This window comes from Quercus lobata, chromosome 2 (genome assembly GCF_001633185.2).
Source record: "Quercus lobata isolate SW786 chromosome 2, ValleyOak3.0 Primary Assembly, whole genome shotgun sequence".
Lineage (NCBI taxonomy): Eukaryota > Viridiplantae > Streptophyta > Magnoliopsida > Fagales > Fagaceae > Quercus > Quercus lobata.
Window position 1 is genome coordinate 37,669,013 of NC_044905.1, and position 17,713 is coordinate 37,686,725.

General features: G+C 34.3%; 1 protein-coding gene across 1 annotated transcript; it reads right to left on the minus strand.

The window, feature by feature from the left end:
- Window positions 1-1,510: 1,510 nt before the first annotated feature.
- LOC115977876 (5-formyltetrahydrofolate cyclo-ligase-like protein COG0212) lies at window positions 1,511-5,914 on the minus strand. The gene is made up of 6 exons (XM_031099901.1): window positions 5,545-5,914; window positions 5,353-5,443; window positions 3,289-3,515; window positions 2,619-2,694; window positions 1,908-2,033; window positions 1,511-1,770 (listed from the first exon to the last, which is right to left on the minus strand). Exons 1-6 carry the CDS (start codon window positions 5,878-5,880, stop codon window positions 1,622-1,624), a joined length of 1,005 nt encoding a protein of 334 aa, XP_030955761.1. The 5' UTR covers window positions 5,881-5,914; the 3' UTR covers window positions 1,511-1,621.
- Between the last annotated feature and the right edge of the window lie 11,799 nt (window positions 5,915-17,713).

Here is a 17,713-nt window from a genome sequence, read left to right on the forward strand (position 1 = left end):
ATGGGGTTAGTAGTTATAGGATTCATAAAGAGTTATTCTAGGACCACAACATTTATTTTTTTTGGTAAAACAATCACAACATATACCACGCCATATTCCTCAATTATCCTATATGGTAAACTGTAACTAATTACTTGTCACTTTCATATGGATCCACCATTTTTTCTCTACCACTCACAATTTTCCACATCAGAATTGTAGCAAAGTTGTGGCTCAAAAAGTTGTAGTCCTAGATTTTTTTCATTTGTAAATCGCAAATATGCATAACCAAGAACACATGCCTTAAGATAAATGGCCTCCTAGAGTATAAGCATAAGAAGCTGATCAACTGTGATCTTTGCAATTACACTTCATAAGATAAATGACCTCCTAGAGCATAAGCATAACAAGTTGATCGACTGTGACCTCAGCGTTTTGGGGTTATTGTCATGCTATTGTTGCTCGAGCTGTTGCAACACGGTGACGTGATTGGACCATTCTAAACTAAATGTGGGATAGGTTCCCATCTTGTAGGATGTCTACACAGAAGCCAACTTCAAGATGTTACGCAGATTGGGGAATAACCCCTCTAGATTTGAAGAAAGGGGTGAAATTCACCTAACTCATCCAAGACTGTGGTGTGGGACCTTAGTCTAAGAGCATTTAGGATGCTATTATAGTTAATACCTAAGTAAGAAAGCCACACAGGTCACCTCCTCTAATCATTTATTTTTTCTACCAACAAAAAATAAAAGTAGAAAAGAGTGAATGTACTAGTACACAAGCTAGCTTTTAGTCCCTAATTTATGGTCGATCCTTCTTTTTTACGAACGATTTGCAGTTAATGCCATAAAAATTGCATGGTCAATTTTGGCAGTCCCTATTTAATGGGACATATATTTGATTTGCAAAGAATTATACATACTGTTTCTTTTCTTTTTCCTTTTGAGAGACTAAATACACCCGATAGCCTTTGCAAAAAAAAAAAAAATACACCCGATAGCAAGGTTAACGGATTCTAGAATTACTAATTTACTACACTTTGTGAAGGGGTGTCAAATCATATATACACTTCATACTATTTTAGAAGCTATTTTTACGCTGATTGGATTTAAAGTTGGTGGAGTAGCCTTTCCCATAGAGAATTTTGTGTGGCTGTTAACCACAATGTCGAAGGTTCAACAAACCCTTCCTATAGCAAATTTTGTGTACAAGTTTATACCCTTCTATGCTATGGCCCTCCAAATGGACTGAAAAATAACGACAACTACGTCTATAGTTATAAGAGTTTTACGTACCTAAAAGAGCTATTTAAAAAATAAATAAAAGGAAGCAGTACTGCAGCCCATCATAAAAATACAACGAGCACATCTCCCACTCCCAGCCAAATCCTCTTCAGAGAGAATATATTCATCAAAATGTATAGACATTTTTCTTTTTCTTTTTTTCTTTGTAGGCTAGTGAATAAAGGGTATATACAATTGAATTAGAATAATGAATGATCACTCATTCCTCTCATTCACGTCTCTGATATTAAGTCATATTTTCTCATACTAAAATAAATAAATAAAAGTTGCATTTGGTTTCGCTTTCTTTCTTTTTATATTCTTCCATTTATCCCCAAATTATATTGTAAAATAAGTTAGCGCCTCCGAGGAGCTGAGGGTGGCAGTTTCTCAGAAGGACCACAAGGAAGTTTCTGCCCTGTCTCTTGTTCAATTCTGCTCTTCAGCTCTCTCAGTATTCGAATTTTTCCCAGCTTCTCAGGTGACAACTTGTCCCAGTAAATTCCTATAGTCAACAAAAGTGAAGTCTATGTAATACTATCTTCAATCATAAAAGGCACTAAGGCAGGTTGCCCCATCACAAGTTAACTTCACATCATGGGTGACAATAAACAATGAAATGAATCACAGAGTTTCACCAACCTTGAGGCTTTGAAATACACGTGTTGGTATAAATGACCTGGGTGGGAGTGCATATGATGTCTACTGGCACATCATGGATTAACAGTTTCTCAACTGGAATATCATCTACCAATTGACAATCGTGCACTGCATCAGATGTTCAAATATTACTTCAGAGGCAAACAGACAAAGGAAATTATCAGCAGAGCACAACATTTGAAACTTAGAATAGGTAAGTTTCTAAAACCTCTAACAGTATTAACATTAGGGATAGAATAGGGCAGAAATACCCTATTGAATGTAAAGAAAAGGATAGAGAAAAATGTAGGATCCTCTCCATTTGTGATGGATCCATTGTGTTCCTCTCTAGGCCTAAAATTAAAAAATAATTATAACAGAGTGTTAAATAGGGCAGAAGGAATGAAATTGCATTTCCTATAAAAGAGGCACATTTATAAACATGCCACCATACCTTTATGATGAAATTTTCCTAGGTCATTGATAATTAATTGATACTCTTAGAGGTAAACAGTGAGCATGTAGAAGGCACAATGCCATATTATTAGAAAGTTGAGCTCAACAACATTCTGAAATGAAGAGGTTCAAGTTCAAAATGTATATCTTGAGTTTCCCCTAGCGCACTAAACGGAATAAGCGCACACACATGGGAGTCAATTTTCTATCTCCCTAAAGGAAAAAGATAATAGGTAGAAGCAAAGAAACCACAGTTACCAGATGTGACAACTGGTGTTGAGTCATCAATGGCTCCCATGTAGCGCAGCATCCCATATTCAAGTTCTGCAAATCCCTACACAAATTATGTAATGCAACTATATTTTCAGCGAGCAAAGTCAAACTTGGAATCAAAACTTCTTTAAGTTACATAAATGACTCAGCACCACTTCAGATGTTAATAAAACTTAACCCTATTCAAAGTATATTAGCTCACTCATATAGTGAAACTATGATAAAACTATATTAGCCCAAAAGGAAGAGGCATTCACCAAACATGCAGGAATCATTTCTCCATTGAAAATAAATGCCGGAAAGTTTTCACAAATCATGACTGAGCTATATAAAAGAAAAATGATCAAGGGTCAGCAAGTAAATGTGATCTTTAGCATTAGACATAGTCTGGTAAAGGTAATCTAAATCATGAGACAATGAGAAAAATAGTACTTAATGAAGCAAGCCCATAGCCAAGAACATTTTTGTATTAGCACCCAACAAAGGAGCACAGGGATGTCAAACTCTGTGGCCTTGGAACTTCCATGCCAACCATACAACTGGTATGCATGATTTGCAACATTAAGATTCTAGAATCTTGTTTTAATCTTACATTTTTCACCCTTTCTAAAAGTAAAAGAGCCAAATTGTAAAGCAACAAGTAGTTTGTTATTACCTCACCCTTGCCAAGTCGAGCACCTGTCTTTGGGTCAACAGCAACTGAGCCAATAACAATTAGATCCACCTTTATCTTTTCATCTAGTCCAATAGACCGGCCATACTTGGCAACCCCAACAGAGGTACAAGCCTCATAGATGACACTAGGAGCTAACATATGGGATTCAAGAACAGAGAAAAACCCAGTCCTTAATCGGGGCTGAGGAGTTAACAACTTCTTTCCACCTGCACACGATACAAGGTCGTAAAGATAAATAAGATTTTTATGTGAAAAAGTTTACGTTGTTACTGGTATTAAATGTAATATAAAGGGTTAAACTCATGTGAAGAACAGTATGTCAATTCAAAGAAATGCAAGTTCAATTATTAGTAAAACCAGTCCTTCTATTTTGGATGAATTAGTATTTCATTCAAGAAAAAATAGAATACTTAACACTAGCAGAAACATCTGAAGACTACCCAAAAAAAACAAAAAAACAAAAAACTGCTTCTTTTATAAAAAGACGGGTAAAATGCCTAGACATCTCCTAAACTTTGGGAGTAGCTGCACTTACACCTGTGAACTTTTATTTTAGCCAATTTAGAAACTTTAGCATGGTTAAAAATAGAGCCCCTAACTTTTATTTTAGCCAATTTAGTACATAAACTTTGATACTGTAACAACAAGACCCATAAACATTTATGTTGCAGTACGACCCCTTCATTTTCATTCTTTTTTAATGATTTGGTGCAAAAAGAGGTTAAATTAGCCACACACACACACACCAAAAAAAAAAAAAAAAGGTTGTTACTGGTACAATATGAATGTTTTTGTACCAAATAGGTGAAAGAAAAAATTAAGGGGGCCTATTTGCTGCAGGATCAAAGTTTATGTACTAAATTGGCTAAAATAAAAGTTCAGGAGGTGCAAGTGCAACTACCCCAAAGTTCAGGAGGTGCAAGTGCAACTACCCCAAAGTTCAGGGGGTGTCAGGGCATTTTCCCCCAAAAAAGACAGAAGAACTTGCCACTTACATCAAACAACCTATTCTAAATAATATTCTTAATCCTTTTACAGGTCATAAGCCTGCATCTCAGTGATCACACATTATTGAAGTACCCCTTCCTCCAATTTGAATCTGCCATTATAGATTCTAGCATTTCTATCACGCCATATATGGTTGATAGTTGCAGCCCAAGGTAGCTTTAGAACCAAAGATTTCAATCCTTAACTTCTAAGACTGGAAATTGCCCAATTTACCTAGCAGTCCAATCATGAATTGATCATCTATTCAAACATTTGTTGAAAACAGCATTGTACAATCTTCTAGTGAACACACATTCAAAGTAATGATCACATATCTCTCCATTCTACTTCTAAAGAAAAAACACGCATGTCTCCATTGTAAGCTCAATTTGCAAGTCTATCTCTAATTGTCAAGCCATTTCTAATGGGAAGCCAACAAATGAAAGCATGTTTAGGCACAGCTTTAGAAAGCCATAAAAGCTTCCCAAACCTGAGTGCATGTATAGTTTCATGATTTTGAAGGAAGCTAGAGATATAGTCAGCTTGATGCGACTAAACTTACAAACATCTGACTTTGAATCAAAACAATTTTTTTTTTTAGATCCTGCTGCATTCCAAGTCCAAATTCTGTCGCACAAAACACTTGAATGTTTTGCAGCTTAATTTCACTTTCATCATTTAAAAAAGAAAAATCCCTTTTGGCCAAACTTCGGAATTAATGGTGGTCCTTTTAGTTTAGAATACCAGTTAGTTATCATTCCATATGAATATAGTGTCTTCTTCTCACCACATATGATGCTTCACATAAAAGTTGTAGCAAGTTGTCCCAGGCTGAGAATTATTTCTCTGACTCCATAAGCACCCGAAAAAAAAAAAAAAAAAAATCTTTTCCTGAGCAAATACAATTTCAACCAAGCTATCAAAATCAAGCCAGCCTAATAAGGCAAAAAAAAAAATGTTCTTCAAAATATATGTGTCAAGATAGCAGTAGCAAAGGACCCCACCCCCAACAAAAACATATATAAGATAGATAAAAACAAAGCAACTGTAACTAACCAGAAAGTGTGAGAAATCTAACTTGTTTCTGAGGCGAATCCGGGTTAACCTTTACACAGTTGGCAACCCCAAACTCCTTCAACTTACTTAACTGCACCAACCCAACCAACCGTATCATCAATATATATATATATAATAAATAAATAAAAAAGAATAGACATTATTTATTTATTAGGAAAAAAAAAATTAAACATTTTTGGCAGCAGTTGAAGCAGCGACGAAATTGGGAATCCGGTGGTGAACAGGTCTGGGATTTTGAGCAATATTGAGGGCTTCCATCGTATCCCAAATTCTCTTTCGGATTACCCATTTCCAAGCTTTCGGGTCACCACCATTACTACTACTACTAGATTGAGCCATCATCGTTTCACGATCCTTGGCGTCAAGGCTGAGTCTCTCGGCCTCGAAAGCCGCTTCGTCGAACGCCACCTTCTCACGCTGACAATGAATTCTTTTATAGGAAAGGCTGGGCCTTGCTCTTGGCAGCGTAAACGTTGGAGTTGATAATCGGAACAGACTTGAATCCATTTTCTAATTTGTAGCAGTGGCATTGGCATTAGCATACATGCAATACCACCACAGCTTCGACTTTATTTTCTCAAACCCACCGCTCCGTTTGAGTGGCTAACGATTAATTTTTGATGGTTGGATATGAACGGCCTAATATAATAACCTTTGTTTTAAAAATCGGTCCGGTTAAAGAACCGAAGAAAGGGGTGGTTTTTAGTTTTGTGGTCCTACCGAAGCCTAACCGGTTGCCGAATTGGTGATGTCATAAATATTTAATTAATAATTTTAAAATTATAAAAATATATAATAAGATTATGACTAATAATTCATATATATATATATATATATAACCGAAACTTTTCAAGTTTCCACAATTTTTCACGTCAGCACATCATTAAAAAAAATAATAACAAAATAATAATAAATAATAAAACAAAAAAAAAATAACAAAATAATAACAAATAATAAAACACAAAAAATAAAACCATTCCTTCTCTTTCCCTTTCACGATTACCTTTCCCTTTCACGAATACCATTCCTCCTCTACGAGCTCTTCTCTGCGAAAATAAAACCATTCCTTCTCTTTCCCTTTCACGAATACCTTTCCCTTTCACGAATACCATTCCTCCTCTACGAGCTCTTTTCTGCCTTTTCCTTTCCACGGCAATACCAGACCTTCCTCCCACACGAATACTCTGCCATTACCTTCCTTTCCACGGCAAGACCTAACGATCCGACCCAACAGACCGAGGCCGATTCTCTACCATTTCTTTTCCACGGCAAGACCCAACGATCCGACCTAACAGATCGATCCTCTGCCTCTTCCTTTCCACGGCAAGACCCAACGATCTGACCCAACAGACTGATCTTCTGCCTCTCCTTTTCCACGGCAAGACCCAACAGCCCGATACCGATCCGACCCAACAGATCGATCCTCTGCCTCTTCCTTTCCACGGCAAGCCCATGGCCATAGATCCCACCATACCTATAGCCCATGGCCCAACAACTATGTTGGTCGGCAATGCAACCGACCCAGCCCGTCGAGACCGGCCCAAAGGTATTATCTTATAAACCTATAATATATATATATATATATATATATATTTTAACGATGCTTATATATATATATAAACCTTTCATGATGCTTTTTTTTTTTTTCACGGCTATTCAATTTGTGTGGAAACTAAGCTATAGATTATTTTTTTACCCCAGCCTATTTTGTATTCTATAGTTGATTGAATTGTAATTTTTGTGCACACATTTAGATAATCAATTTAACTTTTTTTTGAATTTTAGTTCTATTGGTTAATTTGAATTGTTTTTGTGTGAAAACTGAGCCACGGGTTTGAATTTGTTTAGTGGAAACTGAGCGAGGTGGAGTTATCTGCTTGCTTCCTGATAATCTTAGCGAAATTGGTGTGGAGTACGTTGAGGTTAGTTATTCATTACGTTGTTCATACTGAATTTTTGAATTTTTTTTTTAAAAATCAAATAGTATCATTGTGTGTCAAGAGTTTTTTTTTTTTTTTTTTTTTTTTTTTTTTTTTTTTTTTTTTTTTTTTTTTTTTGTTGGCTATATATATGTGTACATAATAATGATGTTTGTTGGCTGTACATATGTTTTTGTTATTGGCTCCGCACAAGAGTTTGATAGAATTCCTAAACAGTGTTCATAAGGTTGCTGTTTTAAATCTGCTTTTATCATTGTGATGAAGAAGTTGCTGTATATATATTTGTCTTCTATTAATGAGTTTTATGGTTGCTATTTATTACATACGTGGTGAAGATCTTTTTTAAAAAATTATTGCTTTATGCAGATTGGAATTTGAAGGCATGTTTTCTTAACGTCACAACTAATAAATTATTGCATGTATGGTAAGTTTGTAATTTATTATTAATGTTATTGAAAGTGTCAAAGTTTATAATTTTAGTCCAAATTTTGTGGTTTGTTATTGTGATTTTTATGTTATTTTGGTCATTATTTTAATCTATGAAAGGAATTAAGAATATATTATGCTCTCAATAATAGTTTTTTACCCCTATTGTTTTAGGGACTCTATATACTTGAGACTCTTTGATGTTTGAAGTTTCTGAGCAAGGTATGCTTTTAGTTTTTTATATTAATTTTTGCAGTGCATGTTTTCATTTGGATTTTCGACATTGATAATGTTTGCAACCTCTTTATCAAAGAAAAGTTATTCTTAGGGAAAAATGTCAACAAAAACTTAATAGTTGAATTCTGAATGCCTAATGTATTAGGCAAGCAATACAAAATGTTTTAATGTTGTTGTGGTTTTGCTCTGTTATTATTCTGTTTCATCATTGATAGCTATAAAGATTCTTTTTTTTTTTTTGGCATATTGAGTTCCTGTTGGGTTTTCATTGTTGGTGGGAAAGTAACTTTTTCCTTTTTATTTCATGAGAAGAGTTTTTGAGAAATTCACTTTTTTTTATCACTGAAATTCAACATATTACCTACAGCCATCCAAAATTAATATAAGAGATTAATTCCTGTTTGTTTATATATTCTTCATGGATATATAAAATAATGATTATTTTATAGTTTAAATCATCAATTGCCATTTTTAGTTTGTAGATTTTGGATCATGTTGAATTGTATGGTTCCTTATTTCAAAATTCCAAACCTTTACATAAGATTCATTAAGACAAAAGATCAACTCTTGAGTAATATCATTAAAAGAATTACTACGATGTTAAAACATATTAGAATAGTGAACTCTCTTCCACCATGTTCAAATTATGCAGTGAAATGAGACTTAAGTTTATATTGCTAAAATAACTCTCTCTTTCCCCTTTTGGGTATTTGGATTAAATTGGTTTGGGTATCTATCTATTTTCAATAAGGCTGAGGAAAACTACCATATAGTATGAGACTGAAATTCATATTGGTGAAATAACTATTTTTTTTTTCCCCAGTTTTGCTAATTACCTAGCATGAGTCATTGATTTCTTTGTTGACATTCTTATGCCACAACAAAATGTTTTTCTCTTTTTGATATACATTAGATAGGCTCAGGCATTAGCCTATTTTTTTTCATGAAAGTTATGCCACTATGTTCATATTTATTTTTGTATTGTAGACAGTTTAGCCTCACTATACATACTTTATCTTTGAATCTTATAAGCTTACAAATAGATGAACGACAATACCTTCTTTGATCTTGAAATATTGCTGGTATGTCTTGAGCCAAGTAGAAATTATTTAATCTTGCAATCTTACTTATTTTAAGATAATATCTAATACCATTCTCATCCTGCATAATCATATTTAACTGAGTTATATTTTAGATCAAGTTACATTTTCAACAACAAATAAATGCATGTGTATGTATGATGCAGGACTTTGCACCATAATACGTTTGAACAATGCAATTTATTTTAATGGGTTTTTTTTTTTTTTTTTAAAAAAAAAATTTAGTTACTGTAGGGATTGTTTTATATATCTTTCAGTTCAATTATAGGAACATGGTCATGTTTATATGTCCTACTAAAGTGTCCTTATAAAATCTCACCTTGCCAAATCATGCAATTATTCTTTGAAACTCTGTCTCCATCTGTGGTGGTGGAGCTTATTACTTACTCTTGCCTTTTGCACTATACCTCTCCCTCCATTCAACATTCTACTTCTTCACAAGGCCTGAGATAACTAAGTGAAGAATTTGTGAACATTCTTTGAGGTATGAGGTGAATACTTCAATAAAGCTATTAATTCGTTATGGTTTCTTTGTTCTTAAAAAAATTATTTCTTTACTTTTACTGCCCATGAATATGATGGGCTTATAATGGATGGTCATAATATGAATTTTTTTGCCAATAAATCTCGGAAGTGAAATCCATGACTTTGATTTTTCAATTAGGTTTGTGACTACTATTTATATAGATATTAGTTGTCCATTCATGCTGTTTTCTAGGATTCCCTCCTTAATTTATCTCAAAACCTGAATAATTGTTAAATTTTGCTTTAATAATTTAGGAAATGGGAGGAATTTGATAATGGAATTGTAGTATCATTTGTTCAGTCATGAAAGATTATGTTTGTCGTGTTTGGCCTTCATTCAATGTAAATAGAAAATCTATTTCAAAGTATTCAATTAACTGGAGCAATGAAAATTTATTCAAATAAAACTTAGATAAGAAAGTTGAATTTTTGTAGAAGAGTTGAGTGATTGGTAGGTAATATATATATTCTTCAAGTTTAATCGTCTTTTGTCAAGTGGAATGATCATCTATTCTTCATGGATAGGATTAATTGTCTTTTGTCAAGTGGAATGTTCAACGACAATTGCTGCTCTTCAATTGTTTTCTCTTCACATTTAAGGGTCAAAGGAACTTTTAAAAAATATACATGAGAATATAGACATTATCCATCACCAACAACTTTAACATACCCCTGTTTTGTCCTCTATATTTCTGTGAATTCTAAACTTGGGCAAGTTGGTACAGGTATACATTAAGGAATTTATTAGGATATGCCTATGTGTAGACTTTTGGTGGAGAAGCACTGATATTAAGAGTGGATATTTAACACTTCTAAGACGCATCAAAAAAACTCAATAAATCTTCATGTTGGTCATGCCAAACATATCAAAAAATATATATTTCTAATCCAATATTAATAGCTTTTTCTTCTGTAAAATCTTCTAAGGTTAATGAGCCATGGTCTTTCCTCTCTTATGGCATTCAATTATAAGTATGCATTTATAATCACAAGTAGATTGTTTGCTTCCCACCAAGAGAGTTTTCTGAAATAAGTGAAAATGCTTCCAAATGCTGGTATAAATTAATTTTTTTTGTAGTCTAGCTCTTTAATATCCTTTTTTAGGGGACTTCATATGAATTTGTTGATTGCTCCCATGGTAAGCAACTCTGGGAACTGTGTAAAGAGAAGTATGAACCACTATGGCTTAAAGGGGGAAACCACTGTGATGTGGAGCTCATATTGAGCACAAGATTCTTTCTTCAAAATTTGTGCTTATAGTCAAAATTAGCATTTTCTTTGTCCTTTAACATACAACTAATAATTTGGTTTATAAACAATATGTTTTGTGTAGTTTTTTGGTTGGTACGTATGTCATGTGTTAAAAAAATGCATATATGTTTAGACTTCAATAGGATTTTTTTCTTTTTCTTTTTTAGTTAGTATGGTTTAGTAGGAGTTGTGAAATTGAATTAACCATCTATTGAATGGATAGAGTATGGAGAATATGTGTCTTAAATTAATGAGGTTGAGTGAATTTGTGTCCTAAGTAATTTGCGTTTGTGATGAAGAAGAACCAGACATTCATGATCCAATGTTCTATTTTCATTTTACTTTTGAATCTATAATAGTCTCAAGTAGTACCAAATACCAATCCATATTTTTTTAATAAAAAAAATCAAAGAGTATCATTGTGTGTCGAGAGTTTTTTTACTACTTCAAGAGAAGTTTAGGTAGTATCATTGTGTGTCAAGAGGAATTGAAAAACAATATCTAAAGTTCAACGTTTTTAAAATATAATGAATGCATTGAATATTTAGTGGAAGACATCAAATAAATGAAATAGAAAAATAAGAATGTGCTACCAGAGAATTGATGCTGAATTCCAATAGCTAATGTCACATCATTTGGAAAAAATTGGTAACTTTCCCGTGCATTACATGGGTTAGCGACTAGAATATAATAAATTTTTTATAAAAAAAAATTAAGTGAATTTTCACCTTTTATATTAAATAAAAATGTAACTAAACATATTAACGTTACAATATCATCCTTAAAACAAATAAAAATAACTAGTGGCATAGATGGCCATCACTATAAAAAAAAAAAAAGTTGTACACAATTTTAAAAGCTTGTATAGAAGTCTTTATTTTCTTTTATGACATAGATTGTAATTGTTGATTATAAAAATAAAAATAAAAAACAAAAAAAGAGTTGTTGTTAATCTCATAAATTATATTATAAAATTATTAATATAAGAAAATAGTAATTGGTTTTTTATGAAATCATTTTAAAGAAAAGTATAGTACATTTTAAGTTATTTCATTTGATTAAGAAAAATAATCCTCCTAAAAAAGAAAAGCAAACAAACATTAAAAAAAAAAAATCGTGCTTGTGACTTACTTGTGCAATTGTGCTATTTTACCAAACGTGCAAACAGACTAAAACTATCCACCACACAAACTAATATCATTTCCTTAAATAATAAATAATAAAACAAAAGGTAAAAAAAATAAAAAGAGTCCACAACCCTAATGCCCCATATAAATACTAAGTGTAGCCCAACTGCCCACTTACTCTTAGACCACATCTAAATTTCTCTTCCTCTCACAGTTTGTAAATCTAATAAATTTCTCAGATTTCATAACTGCCCACTTGCTCTCTCATTGATTTAAACTTCTAGATTTCAAATCTAAATTTCTCTCTCTCTCTCTCCTTACACACACATACAGAGCAGTGACGGCACTGGCACTGTGGCACACTGAAATCTATGGTGTGCCTCCAAAAGGGAGTTGGAAATTCAAAACTATGATTGAAGGGTCAAAATCTAGCACAATGGACTTTCACCATATTGGGCCTGACGGATCCGAGCCCATGGGCCGGCAACAGTAGAGCCCAGGGGCCTAGAGCAGTTCCATATTCTTGTCGCACACGTAGAGTCTCCAAGGAAATCAGAAACCTAGCGCAAAGAGCATTCCGGAAGATACGCGCGTTAATCCCCTCTACAAGGAAGAACCATTGTCCATCACGTTTGGGATTACTCAAGAGGATTCCTATAAGGAAAAGACTTCCGCATCAAGGAGGAGAGGTCAACCTACTACTATAAAAGCCTCAATACCCTCGCAAATCAAGGCACACATAATTTACCCTCTCTAACACTCTAGAGTTGAGAACAATTCTAACTTGACCGTCGGAGGGTATTTGGTCGACACCACACCAGTACCCACGGCGAGATCACTTCTTTTCTTCTTGCAGGTTGTTAGCTTGAGCGAGCGTGGATCGTGTAGCTCACTGGTGATATTACGGCCTCATCAATGATAAAAATTTGTAAGTCAAAATTTGTAGATCTGCTGTGGGTGTTTCGACTAAATGTTCTTTTTCTTTCTATTTATAATTATTTCAAGAGATTAAAAAACAACAACTAAGATCAAAAGTGCCTCTAATTGCTTTAACAACTGTGACTTTGGGATCATTTTGGCATTTTAACAGAACTGTTCAAAAATCGTTTGAGCCGTTCCGGTTTTTGGTTTTCACAGTTAATCGGCCAGTTTCCTGTTAATTCCGGTTTTTTATGATTTTTCGGTTTTCAATCATAACCGGACCAAATTAGTGTCCGGTTCTCGATTAAACCAGTTGAACTGGTCGGTTCGGTTTTTAAAACCATGATAATAACTAGTCTCATCACAAGGCTTTCGCGCATGCGATGAGGCTTTTTTTTAGATTCAATGTCATAATTTTTCATTCATCTCAATTTGAGACATTTCTCTTTTCTATCCAATTAATCCACACATATAGTGATTTTTATTTTGGACATAAAAAATACATTCATTAAAATGAAAATAAAGGGAGTAAATTAAAAATCATATTTTTTTTAATAGTTCAAAAATAAAGAAGAAGAGATTTGAAAAATAAAAACAAAAACCAAAAAAACAAAAACCAAAAAAACAAAATGTGAGATTAGAATTTAGAAGAAAGGAAACCAAAAAAAAAAAAAAAAAGAGAAAAAAAGAAGAAGAGAGAAACGTTTAAGTCTTGATAAAAGGGAAAAAAAATTAGAAGAAAAAAAAAGTGAAAACATTAGGCTTAGTGGTCCTATTTTATAGCAAAAAAAAAAAAAACTTGTGTCTTATTTTTTGAGAAATGATATGTCTACAATATTTTCACAATATTTTTATAACAAACCTTAGGTGGCAAATTGTTATTGGTTGTTATTGTTGGGGCAAAAAAGTTATTTTAGTATTAGGTTTAAATTTGAACCAATAACAACTAACTACCTATAATTTGTTGTGAAAATATTGTGGACGTAGCACCTCTTTTTTTTTGTTATGTAATTTTTATTTTGAAAATCTAATTTGTAAGTGGATAAAGCAATTTGAAAATCAATAGGAGAGTGACCCTATTTTTTAGGCAATGTTTTAGTGGGAGTTAGAGTTGTATTTTTATTGGATTGTCCTTTAGTTTCTGTCTACTGGATTGTCCTTTAGTTTTGTCTCTACTTAAATATAAGGGTGTAGGGGTATTTTTGAATCAAAAAAATGAGGATCCCAAATAGGGGAAGCCCCTTTAATAGTAGTATAGATATATTTATTTTTGTTTCTATTTTTTTTAATGGGACTGTTTCTATTTTAATTTGAAATTTGCTTATTTTCTCGATATTATATTTGTATAATGTAAAACAAAAAAAAAAAAAAAAAATTTAAAAGCTGACTTATTTTCAAAAAATGTCTGTTAACCGTTGTTCTTAAAGTCTAGAGGAGTGGAAAAGTGGAATGATAGAAAAAATTTAGTTTTCTTTCATATGTATTCGATTGGGATGATGGAAAAATAGATAAATGGAAAACTTATTTGTTTGGTTGAAAAGAAAAATGAAAAAATAGAAAAGTTAGATTGTATAAATTTACTCTCATGCCCTTATTTGATTTTTAATTTTTTTTAATTTTTTTAATTTTTAGGTAGGGGAAAATCACTTTCCCCCTTTATATTTGGGGTAGTTCACAATTCCCTCATTTATCTTTGAAACCAACTAATTTCCCCCTCTATGTTTGGTAAATAAGTAAATACTCCTAATTTGTTACTTTATCAGTTAATTCTAACGAAATTTTTGGAAGAAATTATTAGTTGAACACCATAAGGAAGAGAAAAAGTTGAAGATTGCACTATTGTTTTCTTAAATTGCATTTATAATCATTATAATTTCATTAGATTTAACTGAAAAAGTAACGAATTGAAGGTGTAGGGATGAAGGGCCCAAATATAGGTATTGGGCCATGGGCCACCCCTGAGGACGTCAGATAACCCGAGGACATACTAGTACAAGTGAAGGCAGACAAATATTAGGTCGAGGAAGAAATTAGGTCATGATGAGCAGGGGACATTGTCCGAGGAACATTACCTCCTCAACCAACAGGGTGGAGGCCGGGAGGCTGACCACCCATCAAGTACTGGGTAGCAAACAATCATTCTCGTAGGATGAACATCAGAGACGGATGAGACAAAAGAAAGTTGGGAAATATCTGAGAAGAAAGCTACTACCACCATATTGAATGCTCTGCATCTAACTTCCCTGGCCGCATTAATATGGAAATGATACCTGAATAGTAACTTTCAGCCTTACCGTTACTCCCAAAGACTTCAGGAAGGTGCTGATGGAATAAGTATAAAAAAGATTAGCAATCTAACCTACATGTGGAGGGCTGAGATGAAAGAAAGGGAGGGAATATAAAAGAGAGGAACCCCATTACAGATGGGGGATTAGAAAAACTAGAGAGAAATCACTATATGCCCAAGAACTGTAATTTTTGTACAAGTTTCAGAGAAATATATATGAACAAACCTTCCTCGGACTTGATCAAGGAGAACTTTTCTTGTTCAAAACTATTTGTTTTATTCTTCCTAGTAATAACTAACCTACAATGATCATTATTAACCTAACTCATTGAAAGTTCAGTTTCAAGCCCATTCTGTAACAAATTCATTGTTTTGGGCTCTTTGGGCCATTAACCATCCATTTGGGCTTTAGGAGCTAAATGTGTCCTTACAATTGGCGTTGTTTGTGAGAAATTGAACATTCTTGAGCTTGTTCAAATATAGTAGGTTTAGAGCCAAACCATGAAGAATTTGTGGGATCCCAACGGCAAGATCAATTCCTTAATCTTAAACAAAGGAAAGATCGTGAAGTTAGTGTACACACCACTCATACAAGTAGGAGTCATTCTAGAAGTGGGAGTCATGTGTCCCATGAAGAAAACACTAGGAACATCCAGCTGGAGATAGATCATTTACAAAGGAAGTTACGCTGTAAGCAAAGGGAAGGGACTCCCTCAAGTTCAGAATCTCACTCTAATGGTGATGATGATAGTTATAGGTCCAAATCAAGGACTCCTCTCAGTGAGTCTTTCTCTTGTGATGAGGATCGCCATTATAGGTAGAAGAGTAGAAGCCTGTCTTGTAGGGGCTTGGGGAATGATGCTATTAGTAAGGCCTTGCACCAAATTTCCAAATCATCGTTCACACGGAGGATTAAAGGGGGAAAACTTCCCTGGTAGTTTACTTAGCCAACATTTACCATGTATAATGATAGGATAGATCCAATTGAGCATGTTAGCCATTTTAATCAGAGAATGGTTGTTCACTCGAAGAATGAGGCCTTAATGTGTAAGGTATTTCCATCTAGCTTGGGGCCGAGGGCGATGAGATGGTTTGATGGACTAAAGGAAGGATCAATTAGCTCCTTTCAAGAACTTACCAAGGCATTTGGGTCCTGATTTGTTACTTGTAGTAAGGTTCCTCGTTTCTTGGATTTCATGCTGTCTATGGCCATATGAAGGGGAGAGACCCTGAAGACGTACTCAGATAGATGCCAAGAGATGTTTAATGATATAGATGGAAATTTCGATGATGTAGTAATAAGGATGTTAAAGGTTAGCCTACCTGCTGAGCATGATTTAAGGAAATCTTTGATAAGGAAGCCTGCCCAAAGTGTACATCAGCTCATGGATCAAATTGATGAGTATAAACGGGTTGAGGAAGATCAGTAACAAGGAAAGGGGAAGGCGAAGGTAGTTCCCCAGGACTGAAGAGATTTTAGGTTAGAGAGGTATAATAATAATCGGCCCATGAGAGATTTTGCTAGACATATTGGGTCTGCTACTACCCAGGTAGTCAACACTGTGTTCAAGGAGCCTGTGCACCAGATCTTGAAAAAGATAAAGAATGAACCATACTTTAAGTGGTCAAACAAGATGGGAAGAGACCCCATGAAGTGTAATCAAAGTCTTCATTGTCAGTACCATCAAGATCGAGGGCACACTACAGAAGAGTGTAGGACTTTATGTGATCACCTAGAACAGTTGGTCAAAATTGGGAAGATAAGGCAATTCTACTGGGTAGGGGAGCCAGGTAAGGTCGGCACATCAGAGGGATGCTTCCTCAAGACCACCGTTGAGGATGATTAGTGTTATTCTTATTGCCCTAAGTCAAACTGGCTCTTATCCATCAAGGGTTATGTCCATAGCAAGGCCACATACTGAGGATTTGATCCCTGATTCTAAGAGGGGGAGAGTGGAAGTCCGGCCTACTCTAAGCTTCTCTGATGAAAATAAAGTGGGAACTTTTCAGCCACATGATAATGTCTTAATGGTTACCCTCCGAATGGGGGGGGGGGGGTATGATATGAAGAGAGTTTTAGTAAATCAGGGCAACGGTGCAAAGATCATGTACCCTAACCTATACAAGGTGTTCAAGCTAAAACCCGAGGACTTGTTCAGCTATGATTCCCCTTTGGTGGGGTTTGATGGGAAGACAATTATCCCAAAGGGCCATATTAGATTACCAGTTCAGGTAGGGTTAGAGGTCATGGAAGTGGATTTTATTATGGTAGACACATATTCCCCCTACACTACTATTATGGTGAGACCTTAGCTTCATGCCATGGGGGCTGTCTCTTCCACTTTGCACTTGAAAATGAATGATAAGAATTGTAATTAGGAGAATTGTACTAATTGTAATTAGAGGATGAGTGGTGAGTAGTGACAGTTAGTTAGTTGCCGTGTTAGTTACCGTGTGTTGTCATTGGCTATTGTGCTTATGTCATGGAAGTTAGTTAGTTTAGCTGGGAGTTAGTTAAGAATGTGG

Coding starts and splice junctions, on each gene's coding strand:
- LOC115977876 (XM_031099901.1), bottom strand. CDS start 5,880: ATGGATTCAAGTCTGTTCCGATTATCAACTCCAACGTTTACGCTGCCA. Junction 5,444..5,544: donor CTTCAACTGCTGCCAAAAAT/GTTTAATTTTTT, acceptor GGGTTGGTGCAG/TTAAGTAAGTTGAAGGAGTT. Junction 2,034..2,618: donor AACACCAGTTGTCACATCTG/GTAACTGTGGTT, acceptor CATCTGATGCAG/TGCACGATTGTCAATTGGTA.